At 41.4% G+C, this 13,891-nt stretch overlaps 1 protein-coding gene across 1 annotated transcript in view; it reads right to left on the bottom strand.

Moving 5' to 3' along the window:
* The window catches only part of Ift88 (intraflagellar transport 88), a 109,082-nt gene that overhangs the window by 66,592 nt on the left and 28,599 nt on the right, over nucleotides 1-13,891 (bottom strand). The window contains exons 12-13 of the mRNA XM_036198509.1: nucleotides 13,613-13,683; nucleotides 8,938-9,024 (exon numbers count right to left, since the gene is read on the bottom strand). Of these exons, the coding sequence (XP_036054402.1) occupies nucleotides 8,938-9,024; nucleotides 13,613-13,683 (158 nt within the window). The remainder of the gene's footprint in view (nucleotides 1-8,937; nucleotides 9,025-13,612; nucleotides 13,684-13,891) is intronic.

Raw genomic sequence — 13,891 nt, 5'->3', positions numbered from 1 at the left:
CCAACGTGTGTGCTCAAATCTGGCCACTTTGCCCTGAGACACAGCAGTAGAATCTCCATAGGTTTTCTTCTGCAAACCATCTTCTTCCAAACTAGGAGACAAGTTCCCCCAACTTCTTCCTTTAATTCTCTTATGCTTTACACATCTCACTCACCTCCTGGACCCAGGTATTTTCTAGAGGGCTGTGGACTAAGACTTCTGATACATTTCATGGCCCAAATTCACACTCCAACTTGGAGAACTAGTCAGGTTTGGCTATGCAGTGCCCCAAGGACATCAGGCTGCGTGGTCATCCTGCATCACACCCCTCAGAGGGTGCTCAAAGACTAACTAGCTCCACCTCTGCCTTCTGGACACCCAGTATCCTTCCCTATGGTTCTCTTCACAACAGCATACCACAGGGTGACAGAGGCTGCTCAGAGCCTCCTGGACTTCCTGAATTCAGATGGAGTATGGCAACAGATCCCAAGACAGTGGGCAAATGGCAGGTTCAGAGACAGGCCTGAGATAGTCTTTATCTCAATCATAAACTCTAAGGTTGTCTCCAAAGAGTATTGCCCACTATGTTCTCTCTATCTGTAAGTATATTTATGTGCATATAAAAAGCTATATGGACAAATATAGCTTATATGTGTATATTATAACATGGATATAAAATATTCACCTATAAACCCATATATATATATATATACATGTCAATCAATGCCAAATCCTGCAAGGCTTGAGTCCTGGAACCCTGACTAGAGGTGGTGAGGATAAGAAAGACAGACACACATTTATGAGGCACAGTGCAGCACATGGGGTTAGCTAGTGTCGGCAGGAAGTCTCTGTGGGTGACCAGTCTCAGGCAGTAAGCGATGGAGAAGGAAATTGCAGTCGCTTGTCTTTGCACACGCTCTGACCAGTCACTCTGACTCCCCAGGAAAGCTTTGCCACCCCACTTCAGCCTGGCCCATAGAGGCTGTTACCAACGGGACAATATGTCAACAGTCCCCTAGGTCCAAGGCCTTGGAGCCCTCAGTATATGCCCAGGTGAACAATGCACATTCATCTCCCTTTGTTCCTTCAAATTATAATTTTTAAAGGTTATATAAGGAAATTTTACAAATATATACATACTTTTTCCAAGCTACTCTAATCAAATTTGCACTTGACTTTCCTATTATGTGAAAACTAGCAAAAAAAAAAAAAAAAAAAAAAAAAAAGGGGGGGGGGGGGGGAGCTTTTGGCTTTTGAGGCAGGGTTTCATATAGCCCAGGCTGGCCACAAACTTGTTATATAGTTAAGGATGGCCTTGAATTCCTCATCTATACCTCCCAAATTCTGGGATTACAGGTAGAATTTTTGGTTTTTCGAGACAGGATTTCTCTGTGTAGCCCTGGCTGTCCTGGAACTTGTTCTGTAGACCAGGCTGGCCTTGAACTAAGAGGTTCACCTGTCTCTCCTGAGTGCTGGGATTAAAGCCACCACCACCCAGCATTTTTTTTTTTTTTTTTTTTTTTTTTTTGGTTTTTCGAGACAGGGATTTGTTTCTTTGTGTAATTTTGGTGCCTGTCCTGGATCTCACTCTGTAGACCAGGCTGACCTCAAACTCGGAGATCTGCCTGGCTCTGCCTCCTGAGTGCTGAGATTAAAGGTGTGCACTGCCCGGTGCATTTTATTTTTTTTAAATCAGAAGGTCTCATATAAAGGAATAGGTGCCTATCTAGATAACAAATAGGAAAATAAGACACATTTTAGGTTGCAAATGCAATCTTGAAAGTTCCTTCATGATAAGAACTATAGTAAGGGACTAATGGCTCTGGTTAATAGCACCTCTTAACCTCTTAAGAGAACCTGGGTTGGATTCCCAACAACTACATGGTGGTTCACTTATGTAACTCCAGATTTAGGGGATCTGACGTCCTCTTCTGGCTTCTGAGAGCACCAGGCACACACATAGTAAACAGATATACACGCAGGCAAAACATCATATATAGAAAATAAATAATAATTAAAAAATTTAAGAAAGAAAAATAGTAAGACACTATGCTCTTTGATTAAAACAATCATTCCTATTTGAAAATATTAAGCCAAGATTAAAAACTCTATGAGGTGAATCTGGAACTCACATGACAGGGCGTGCTGATTAAGGGCCACCATCTCTCCTATCAGGTCAGTCTACACCACACATGACTGAGGTCAATCTCTCTGCATAGACTCCAGTGTCGGTATGCTCATTTCCTATGTCACAGCTGCCTGTCAACATGTCCTAACCAGCTCATCTTTCCATTAAACAGGAGGCTATCATTTCACAACCCAACTACACTCAAGCAAGAATATTCACTGTGGCTTGAAGCAAGGTGAAAGGAACACCTGGCTTGAGTGATTTGGAAGATTAGAGACGACACGTGGGAGCTGGATACATGTCCCCTATGTCTATGATCCTAGCACTTGGGAGGCTGAGGTAGAAGGAGCAAGTGCGTTCCAGGCTGGACCACTGTGACGACTAACCCTGCTTGTCCACTGGACTAGCCTACTATGAACCAGAACACAAGCTGTTGGGCACGACTGTGAAAGATTTGCTTGACTGGATTATTTGAGATGGGAAGATTCCCACTAAATCTGGCCACACCTTCTAGTGGCAGCTCACATTAAAGGACCAGGGAGAAGGAAGCTTTTGCTTTTTGTCTGATTTGCCCTCACTCTTTCTGGCAAGTTCATCTCTGAAGCGATGCTGTGCCTATATTAGAAGTAACTTTAAGATCCCAATGTAGAACTCCCATCTGGACCAGAGGTGAGTGCCTGGGGTTAGAGTCAGAGAGGCAACTGCCCTTGAGTCCCACCGCTGGACACAGGCCACTCCGGGAGGACCTGACCAACTTGGCCCCAGTTTCCTGCCAATCGGCGGGCCCTGCGGGAAGGCTCCCCTTTTCCAAGACTGCAGGCAGACACTGCAGTCTCCACACCCTGCCCCCACACCCATCTGCTGGAGACCCCAGCCACTTCCTGAGAATCAGAGACCAGCCCCAAGCTTCCATCCTTCCCTGGAACTCCCATCTGGACCAGAGACCAGAGGAACTCTCACTTGGACAAGAGGAGCTCCCATCTGGACAAAATAAGGAGACATCAGGGACTTCCCGAGACTCAGAGTCCAGCCCCCCAGCTCCTATCCGGCAAGTACTCTCATCTGGACCAACGCTCCCATCTGGCCCAGAGCTTCCATCTGGACCAGAGAGAGGCTCCCTAAATCTGTCAACTCCCTCTGGACCAAGTACACTGATAAGACCAAGAACGAACACAAGAGGAGATGGGCAGACGTCAAGGCAGAAGTACATACAACAAAATAAAGAGCAGTACAGCATCACCAGAACCTAGCCCTTCTCCAACAGCTAGACCTGAACATCACAGACTGGAAGAAGAAGAAGAAAACAACCTTATAAGTAACATCATGAAGAGGCTAGAGCCTTATATAGAAGAAATAAAAAATAGAGGAACAGACAAACAAAAAATGGGAAGAACGCTATAAAAAACTAGAGGAAAGGACAATTAAAGCAGAAGAAAACAATAAATCCTTGAATGAAAATCATGAAAAAGCAAGGGAGACAATCCAAGACCTGAAGAGGGAAATAGAAAAAATGAAGAAGACACTAGCAGAAGGAATGTTGGAAATAGAAAATCTGAGTAAACAAACAGGAACTTCAGAGGCAAGTATAACCAACAGAATGCAAGAGGTGGAAGAGAGGATCTCTGGTGTTGAAGATACGGTAGAAGAAATAGATTCATCAGTCAAAGAAAACACTAAAACCAACAAAGTCATGACCCAAAATGTCCAAGAAATTTGGGACACCATGAAAAGACCAAACCTATGAATAATAGGGATAGAGGAAGGAGAAGAATACCAACTCAAAAGCACAGAAAATATATTTAACAAGATCATAGAAGAAAACTTTCCCAACTTAAAGAAGGAAATGCCTATGAAGACACAAGAAGCCTATAGAACACCAAACAGACTAGACCCCCCAAAAAAGTCCCCTCGCCACATAATAATTAAACAACTAAATGTACAGAATAAAGAAAGAATATTAAGAGCAGCAAAGGATAAAGGCCAAGTGACTTATAAAGGCAAACCCATCAGAATAACACCTGATTTCTCGATGGAGACTTTGAAAGCCAGAAGGACCTGGACAGATATAATGCAGATACTACGAGACCATGGATGGCAGCCTAGACTAATATACCCAGCAAAACTTTCAATCATCATAGATGGAGTGAACAAGACCTTCCAAGACAAAACCAGATTTAAACAATACTTATTCACAAACCCAGCCCTACAGAAAGCACTAGAAGGAAAATTCCAACCTAAGGAAGGCAGATACACCCATGAAAACGCAGGCAATAGATAACACCACAGCAGTAAACCCCAAAGAAGAGAAGTACACACACACTACCACCAAAAAATAAAAATAACAAAAGGAACGAACAATCACTGGTCATTAATATCCCTTAATATCAATGGGCTTAATTCACCTATAAAAAGACACAGACTAACAGAATGGATAAGAAAACAGGACCCATCTTTCTGCTGCATACAAGAAACACACCTCAAATTCAAAGACAGACACCTCCTAAGAATAAAAGGCTGGGAAAAGACTTTCCAATCAAATGGTCTTAAGAAACAAGCTGGTGTAGCCAACCTAATATCCAGCAAAATAGACTTCAAACTAAAATCAATCAAAAGAGATGATGAAGGACATTACATACTCATCGCAGGAAAGATCTACCAAGACGAAGTCTCAATTCTGAACGTTTATGCCCCAAACACAAGGGCACCCACATATGTAAAAGAAACATTACTAAAGCTTAAATCACTTATAAAACCACACACATTAATAGTGGGAGACTTCAACACCCCACTTTCACCTCTGGACAGATCGGCCAAATTGAAACTTAACAGAGACATAATGGACTTAACTGATGTTATAGCTCAAATGGACTTAATCGATATCTACAGAACATTCCACCCATACAAAAAAGAATATACCTTCTTCTCTGCACCCCATGGAACCTTCTCTTAAATAGACCACATACTTGGCCACAAAGCAAATCTCAAAAGATACAAAACAATTGGAATAACCTCCTGTCTTCTATCGGACCACCATGGTTTAAAGATAGATTTCAACAACAGAAAAAAACTACAGAAATCCTACAATCTCATGGAAACTGAATAATGCTCAACTGAATCACCACTGGGTTAAGGATGAAATAAAGAAATAAATTAAAGACTTCCTAGAGATCAATGAAAATGAATACATCACATACCCAAACTTATGGGATACTATGAAAGCAGTGCTAAGAGGGAAATTCATAGCACTGAATGCCCACATAAAGAAGCTGGAGAAATCTCACGCTAGTGACTTGACAGCACACCTGAAAACCCTTGAACAGGAAGAAGCAAAGTCTCCCAGGAGGAACAGACGCCAGGAAATTATCAAATTGAGAGCTGAAATCAATAAAATAGAAATAAAGAGAACAGTACAAAGGATTAATGAAACAAAGAGTTGGTTCTTTGAGAAGATCAACAAGATAGACAAGCCCTTATCCAAACTAACCAAAAGACAGAGAGAGAGCATCCAAATTAACAAAATCAGAAATGAAAAGGGGGACATAACAACAGACAATGAGGAAATCCAGAGAATCATCAGGTCATACTTCAAAAACCTCTACTCCACAAAACTGGAAAATCTAAAAGAAATGGATAATTTTCTGGATAGGTAACACATACCTAAGTTAAATCAAGACCAGATAAACCATATAAATAGTCCAATAACCCCTAAGGAAATAGAATCAGTCATTAAAAGTCTCCCAACCAAAAAAAGCCCTGGACCTGATGGTTTCACTGCAGAATTCTACCAGATCTTCAAAGAAGACTTAATACCAATACTCTTTAAATTGTTCCACACAATAGAAGCAGAAGGTATATTACCAAACTCCTTCTATGAGGCTACAATTAGCCTGATTCCTAAACCAAACAAAGATGCAACAAAGAAAGAGAACTACAGACCGATCTCCCTCATGAACATTGATGCAAAAATACTCAATAAAATTCTGGCAAACAGACTCCAAGAACACATCAAAACAATTATCCACCATGATCAAGTAGGCTTCATCCCAGGGATGCAAGGGTGGTTCAACATACGAAAGTCCGTCAACGTAATACACCATATAAATAAACTCAAAGAAAAAAACCACATGATCATCTCACTAGACACAGAAAAGGCATTTGACAAAATCCAACACCCCTTCATGATAAAGGTCTTGGCGCGATCAGGAATACAGGGAACATACCTAAACATAATAAAGGCAATCTACAGCAAGCCAACAGCCAACATCAAATTAAATGGAGAGAAACTCAAAGCAATACCACTAAAATCAGGAACAAGGCAAGGCTGTCCCCTCTCCCCATACTTATTCAATATAGTACTTGAAGTTCTAGCCAGAGCTATAAGACAACATAAAGAGATTAAGGGGATACAAACTGGAAAGGAAGAAGTCAAGCTCTCCCTATTTGCAGATGACATGTTAGTATACATGAGTGACCCCAAAAACTCAACCAAGGACTTCATACAGCTAATAAAATCCTTCAGCAACATAGCAGGATACAAGATCAACTAAAAAAAAAATCAGTAGCCCTCCTATATACAATAGACAAACAGGCTGAGAAGGAAATCAGAGATACATCACCCTTTACAATTGCCACAAATGATATAAAATACCTTGGGGTTACTCTAAGCATGTGAAGGACCTATATGACAAGAACTTGAAGTCCCTGAAAAAAGAAATTGAAGAAGATGTCAGAAAATGGAAAGATCTCCCATGCTCATGGATAGGCAGGATTAACATAGTAAAAATGGCGATCTTACCAAAAGTAATCTACAGATTCAATGCAATTCCCATCAAATTACCAACACAACTCTTCACAGACCTGGAAAGAATAATATTCAACTTCATATGGAAAAACAAAAAACCCAGGATAGTCAAAAGAATCCTGTACAATAAAATAACCTCTGGAGGCATCACAATCCCCGACCTCAAGCTCTACTATAGAGCTACTGTAATAAAAACAGCTTGGTACTGGCATAAAAACCGACATGTGGACCAATGGAATCAAATTGAAGACCCTGACATTAACCCGCACACCTATGAACATATAATTTTTGACAAAGAAGCCATAAATGTACAATGGAAAAAAGAAAAAAATAATTTGAGGCCTAGCCAAATCACTTTTCTTATTACAACACTTCACATTTGTGTAAGCATAATGTCACAGCTCAAGTCATATTTATAAATAAGCAGAAATGTTTTAGACAACCTGAAAGAAACTACCATTCTAGGGTGTGACATGAGAGATTTCTTTTGTGTAAAAATTCTATGTCTTAGATATGTTATTTCTTGTTCTGATTTCTAATGGGTCCTTTTGGGAAGAAAGTCACTTGAATTTCTCCACTTTTAGAGAATATTCATGGATACTTCAGTTTGACCATTTGGTTTATCTATCTGCTCTGCTACAGGTAAGTCCCAGGTGAAAATAAATGCTGTAGTTATTCATGGCCCACCCACTATACAACCTCAACTATAAAAATCCAAGCAGACCCCAAGATGGCCTTCAGCCCCAGGTCACAACAGTAGACCTTACAGAAACAGAAGCAAAGACACAGGGATTCAGTGAGGGAGGGTGAGGAAAGCTGAACCACAAAGGAACAAAGGATGCCGGGTCAGAGTCAGTCAGGGAGGCTCTGTAATCCCTACTGAAGGAGGATGCTGTGAGTTCACTAGACCTCTCTAAAGAAAGGGAGGAAAGGGAGAGGGAGAAAGAAAGGAAGAAGGACAAACAGACAGAAAGAAAGGTAAGCAGGCAACTGGAAAAAAAAAAAAAGTCATGGGCCAAACTGAAGCCTCCAGCACAAACTAGAAAGTTGACTCCTAGCACTAACCACATGGAAAGACTTTCAATAAGAGGCTACTTGTTCTTTCTCGCAGTAAGAAATGAGAAGCAATCAGAAAATTAGGCCTGCGGTGCTTCCAGGCTTCATTTACTTTTTAGAAACCATGTGTGCGTACTTCAGTTTTTTGTTTTTTATTTTGTTTTGTTTTGTTTTGTTTTGTTTTTTGAGACGGGGTTTCACTGTGTAGCTTTCCGTCTTTCCTGGAACTCACTCTGTAGCCCAGGCTGGCCTCAAACTCACAGAGATCCACATGCCTCTGCCTCCTAAGTGCTGGGATTAAAGGTGTGGGCCACCACCACCTAGCTTGTACTTCAGGTTTTAAAGATTCTGGTAAGGTGCTATGTTTGTTTAAAAGTTCAAAATAAGAATTCTGTAAAAGTCAGATTTGTATTCAATACAAGAAAGAATTTTTAACTCCTTACAGATACTTAAACAAAATCAAGCCAATAAAAAGTAGATTTCGTGCAGAAACTGCATGATCTCCTATCAGAGACACCACCAGAGAGACCCCCATGCTGGATGTAAGAACAGGAAACAATTCAACCCCCTGCTCATGTAACAAATGTTCTAGGATTTACCTATCCTAAAATGCTTTACTTCTTTCCAGAAAACAGATTATGCATGGAAACAATGGCCTCTTTAGAGCTATTTCAGGATAGAAAGTTTAATACTAATGCCAAAATTAAGGCAGAAAAAAAAGAGAAAAAAATTAAGAAAACAAAGCACAGGTTAGAATTTCTACAACCAAGAATCACAGCAGCGGCAGCATGCCGGCCTCAACCACGTGAGCAATGAGAAAACGACCTGACGAGGACGTCCACAATGGCCGCCATCATCCTTCACCCCGAAGGTAGTTGGCATGGAGCGCCCAGATGGCTCCTAAGCACCCGTGTTCACTTTCTGATGCCATGCAAATGACAAAAAGAGCACACTCAGTTTTCCTGACCCTTACCAGTTGTAGCCCACGGCAAAGGACGCTTCGATTACAGGCGCAATGAGTTTTGCAGCTGTCATGATGTATTTTTCTGCCATGGCTTTCCTATAACACAAACAAAACGTTACATTTAGATGTGACACGGAAGTAATTTATCTATCAGAACTAACACACACAGAGGCTTACTAGAGGACAGACAGCCTCATAAGAAATGTGTTCATAAAGCCCAGCAGTGAGCAGGCATTGCCACCTAGGAGGCAAATAAAGGCAGGTGGATCTCTGAGTTCAAGACTAGGCCTGGTCTACACAGCACGTTCCGGGACGGCTTGGACCATATTGAGAGACCACACCTCTAAAAACAAAAACAAGCAAAAAACACCCCAAACAAAAACGAAAACAAAACCCAAACAAAAAGGGCTAGGAGTGGCTGTCTATCTAATTCTAGCACAAGGGAGGTGGAGGCAGGAGGATCATGAGTGTGAGACCAGTCAGTCACAAGCTGCTCTGGATTATACAGTAATACCCTGTCCCCCAAAACAAGGGCTAGAGGTCAGCTCAGGTGCTGGCCCAGCATGACTAAGCCTGGTTCAGTCCCAACACTGCCACTCCCAGTGCAGAGAAACATGTTTGTAAGTCTGACTAAGAACAACTAGCAAACGTGACTAGCAATGTGAGTGCCTCCTGGATAACAGTGGGCCTTTCTTTTCCTGCTGGATGATGCCTTCTGACAAAGTAAAGAAATAATGAAACACAGACAGAGCTCTGCAGCTAAATCACATAACCTCCCTACAGACAGGAAAGTGAGGTATAAACAGCCATTAAAGAAATGGTGTGTGGGATTGGGAAGATGCCTTATGGGTTCCCTAGCACCCATGTAAGAAGCCAGGTGTATGTGCCACTGGGATGCAGAGAGATGAGGACCCTGGCGGCTCACTGAACAGTTACTCCTCCAGCCACTGGTTGAGCTCCAGGTTCCGTGAGCAAAGGTGGAGAGGGATAGACAAGTGAATGCAACATTGATCTCTGGCCTCTACACTTGCACATCCAGGCACATACATACACATGCAGACACATAAACCACACATACATACAACCCACGAAAAGCAACTGTGTGTTATTAAAACAGAGTCATAACATATTGCCTGTGTTGGTTTTTGAGACAGGGTTTCACTCTATAGTCCTAGCTGGCCTGGAACTCACTCTGTAGACCAGACTGATCTCAGTCTCACAGAGATCCACCTGCAGACTCGGACTGGGTCACCATGACCAGGTGTATGTTACTTTTGAAAGTATGTAAGTAAGTTTATATATGCACCATATTTATGTACTACAAAACGTACGTTGTCACCATTTGGAAAATGCCATTGTATTCCAAAGTGGATACACCAATTTACAGTGATAGATTACACTTATCTTTGTTTATCTTTCTTGGATTTATAAACATAGCAGTTTTAAAAATGGACTCAAGGGACAAGAGAGGTGGCTGAGTGGTTAAAGAACACTAGCTGCCTTCCAGAGGACTTGGGTTCAATTCCTAGCACCTACATCGTGGCTCATAACTGCCTGTAACTCCGGGGGATCTGATACTCTTTTCTGAGATCCTTTAGCACTGGTATACACACATGCATGCAGGTAAACACTGATCCACATAAAATAAAAATAAATCTTAAAAAAGAAAACCAGCATATAGTTCCATTTATATAAGGCAAATTACAGAGTCTAAGGAGGGTTGGTAAAAACCTGTCTCATAGGAAGTCAGTCAGAATGGAAGGCCTCTGCTTATGGCTGCTGACTGTGCTGAGGGGTGAAGAGGCTGTGGGACTGAGCCCTTAACCTGTGGGGTTGGCATCAAAGTGAACTGCTGGACACCTACTTGATGTCCAGAGCTGAACAATCATGGTGTGGAAAAGTCCTATATGGTGTTTTGCCACGGCAATAGAAAAGTTACTAAGACGGTATCCCATAAGTCTGGACAAACTTTATGATTTGGTGAAAGAATCTTTCCTAAATGCTATAACAGGGCTAGGGACGTATGTGACAGAGAACTTGACTGGCATATACAATGTCCTGGGTTTGATCCTTATCATTGGAGAAAGAAATGAAAACCAAAACAGACAAAAATGGAGCCTCGGAACGGAGAGATGCTGGTAAACACACAGTGCAAACCCATCAGGCACAGCAACACTTACGGAGTATGTCAAGTCCAAGTTGATATTTTCTGGAGTCGTCACCTGCTCTCGTTGCCTCACCAGGACTCTCTCTTTTCTTCCTGCATCTTTTGCCTTTTCTAAGGCCTGAAATCAGATTTATACTTGGTTAAGACAGGCCCGTGCATTCACCAATATTTATGCAACTCTATGATGCATGACTGAATTCACCTTCCACCTCAGATTTCCTTGAACTGCCCCTTTGCAGCCTCATTCAAAATTCCTAGACTACTGTTAAAATGGTGTTCTGTAATACAGAACTGTTTTCCTGGAAAAGAGTATATTTACTGCAAGTTAACATTGTACCACCCCTTCCTGCCACCTTTTGGACTTGAGTATGTGCTGTGGAATAATCCTTCTGCACACTGTGAATATGTATTGCTCTCATTGGTTAGTAAAAAGCTTAAGGCCAGTAGTCAGGCAGGAAGTATAGGTGGGACAGCCAGACACAGAGGACGCTGGGCAGAGGAAGGGAGGAGTCAAAGGAGTCACCAGCCAGACACAGAAGGAGCAGGAGACCCATGTGCCATGCTAATAAAGGTACCGCCACATAGCCAAGTGTGAATAAAGAATATGGGTCAACTTAAAATGTAAGAGCTAGTTAGTAATAAACCCGAGCTAACGGCCGGACATTTATAAGTAATATTATCAATCTCTGAGTGATAATCTAGAAGCAACTGCAGGTTGGGTCGGGACACAGAAACTCCATTTACAATTATGTCTATGTAACTCTTTTTTCCTCCCAATTCCTAAGTGTTTGATTATTTTAATTCAATCTTCAAAGGCAGGGATTTGGATGGATTTTGTTTGGCCTTGGGGATACTCAAAATTCAACAAGCTAAAAGATAGCAAATGCCTAATATTACAAGAAATGTTTAGCTTGGGTTCTAGAATACTCAGAATATCATGGATCTTTTGTTGATTTCTACAAAAAAGCATAATAAGAGACTTAGCTTTGCCAGGTGGTGGTAGCGCATGCCTTTAATCCCAGCATGCAAAGCCATGAGGATCTCTGTGAGTTCGAGGCCAGTCTACAGAGCAAGAGCAGATCCAGAACAAGGCACTAAAACAACACAGAGAAACTCTGTCTCGAAAACAAAACAAAACAAAAAAAAAAACAAAAAAGAAAGAAAGAAAGAAAGAAAGAAAGAAAGAAAGAAAGAAAGAACCAAAAAGAACAAACAGAATTAGCTTTTAAGTCATGGAAAGTAGTACTTGCATGGCCTGAGAACCAAAGTAATATAACAAACCAAACTAAAAGTAAAGATTTAGCAGCCAGGCATGGTGGTATGACCTTTATTTTTAACATTACAGAGGCAGAGGCTGGAAGATCTCTGTGAGTTTAAGGCCAGCCTGGTCTACATAGTGAGTTCCAAAACAGCCAGGGCCATGTAGAGAGATCCTGACTAAAAAATCCAAAACCAAAATAAAACAAACAAAACAAAAAGCAGAAGCAGCAAGCAAGATAAAAGCTAGGCCTGTTGGCACCACAGTTGTGTGGGAGGCTGAATCAGGAAGATCACAAGTTCAAGGCCAACCTAGGTAACTAAGACTATCTCAAAATAAAGAGTGCTGTGGATATAGCTCCATGGTAGAGGGCTTACCTAACATGCACAAGGCCCAGAAAGAAAGGAAAGAAGAAAGGAATGAGAGAAGGAAGGAAGGAAGGAAGGAAGGAAGGAAGGAAGGAAGGAAGGGTGAAGGAAAGGAAGGATTTGGTGTTAGAAGTAGAAACAGTACACGTACACACACACACACACACACACACACACACACACACACACACAAATACACACACACACAGACACACATTACATGATAGTGGGGGAGACTTATTGAGAAGAAGATAAAGAGGTAAATATAATCAAAATTCATTAAACACATTGAAAAATAAAAATAAAGAAGAGAAAATAACTGTGGTCCATATTAGAGAGAGAAAATAATAAAATACATATTTTTCTTCAGGCTTGATATCTAATTGGTAGTTAAGACAGACATACATAAGACAATTAAAACAAAATAAAGGTAACTAAATTGCAATATAGTACCAAATGTGGGGAAAGGGAATTACAGAGAGATGGTTAAGAATTGCTGAATAAGACCAGGCCTGGTAAAGTAGGCTTCTAATCCCAGTTTGAGGCAAGAGGATCACAAGTTCAAAGCCAGCCTGGGTGACTGATTAAACTCAAGAGTAGGCCAGGTAACTTAGTGAGTCTACCTCAAAATAAAAAGCAAGGAAAGGGTTAGAGACACAGGCAGTGGTGGAGCAGGGGCCTGGGCATACCTCACCCCCGACGCCACCCCCAGTTAGACACACACCCCAACAAGGAAGACTGGGTCAGCAGGGGCCAGCGAGTGAAGCAGGGAAAAGCATCCTTAAGTAGAGGGTGCTGTGACAGCTCAGCTCAGGAAACAGGCACAACTGACAAGTTCGGTAAGAATCAACGAGAAGGCAGTCATTTTCTAGAAACCGCAGCCAATGTTACCTTTCACGTTCCATCTGCCTGAGATGGTCATTTTTTATAGCCTCGATCAGTAAGTTAGTATGAGGATCATCCTAGGAAAAGAAAATGAAAAGAAGTCAGAAATAAAAATTAAAAACTTATAGTTTCTCACCCAGAAAGGCGCAAAGCTACACAGAGAAACCCTGTCTCGAAAAACCAAAAAAAAAAAAAAAAAAGAAAGAAAGAAAAAGGTTTCTCACCCAAACTCCAACGACTCGTTTTATAAAATGGTATGTAAATTCATCTATTTTCCTTACAGAG

The sequence above is a fragment of the Onychomys torridus genome, chromosome 9, assembly GCF_903995425.1.
Source record: "Onychomys torridus chromosome 9, mOncTor1.1, whole genome shotgun sequence".
Lineage (NCBI taxonomy): Eukaryota > Metazoa > Chordata > Mammalia > Rodentia > Cricetidae > Onychomys > Onychomys torridus.
Note: the sequence above shows the minus strand (reverse complement) of the source record. Positions and strands in the feature narration are given on the sequence as shown.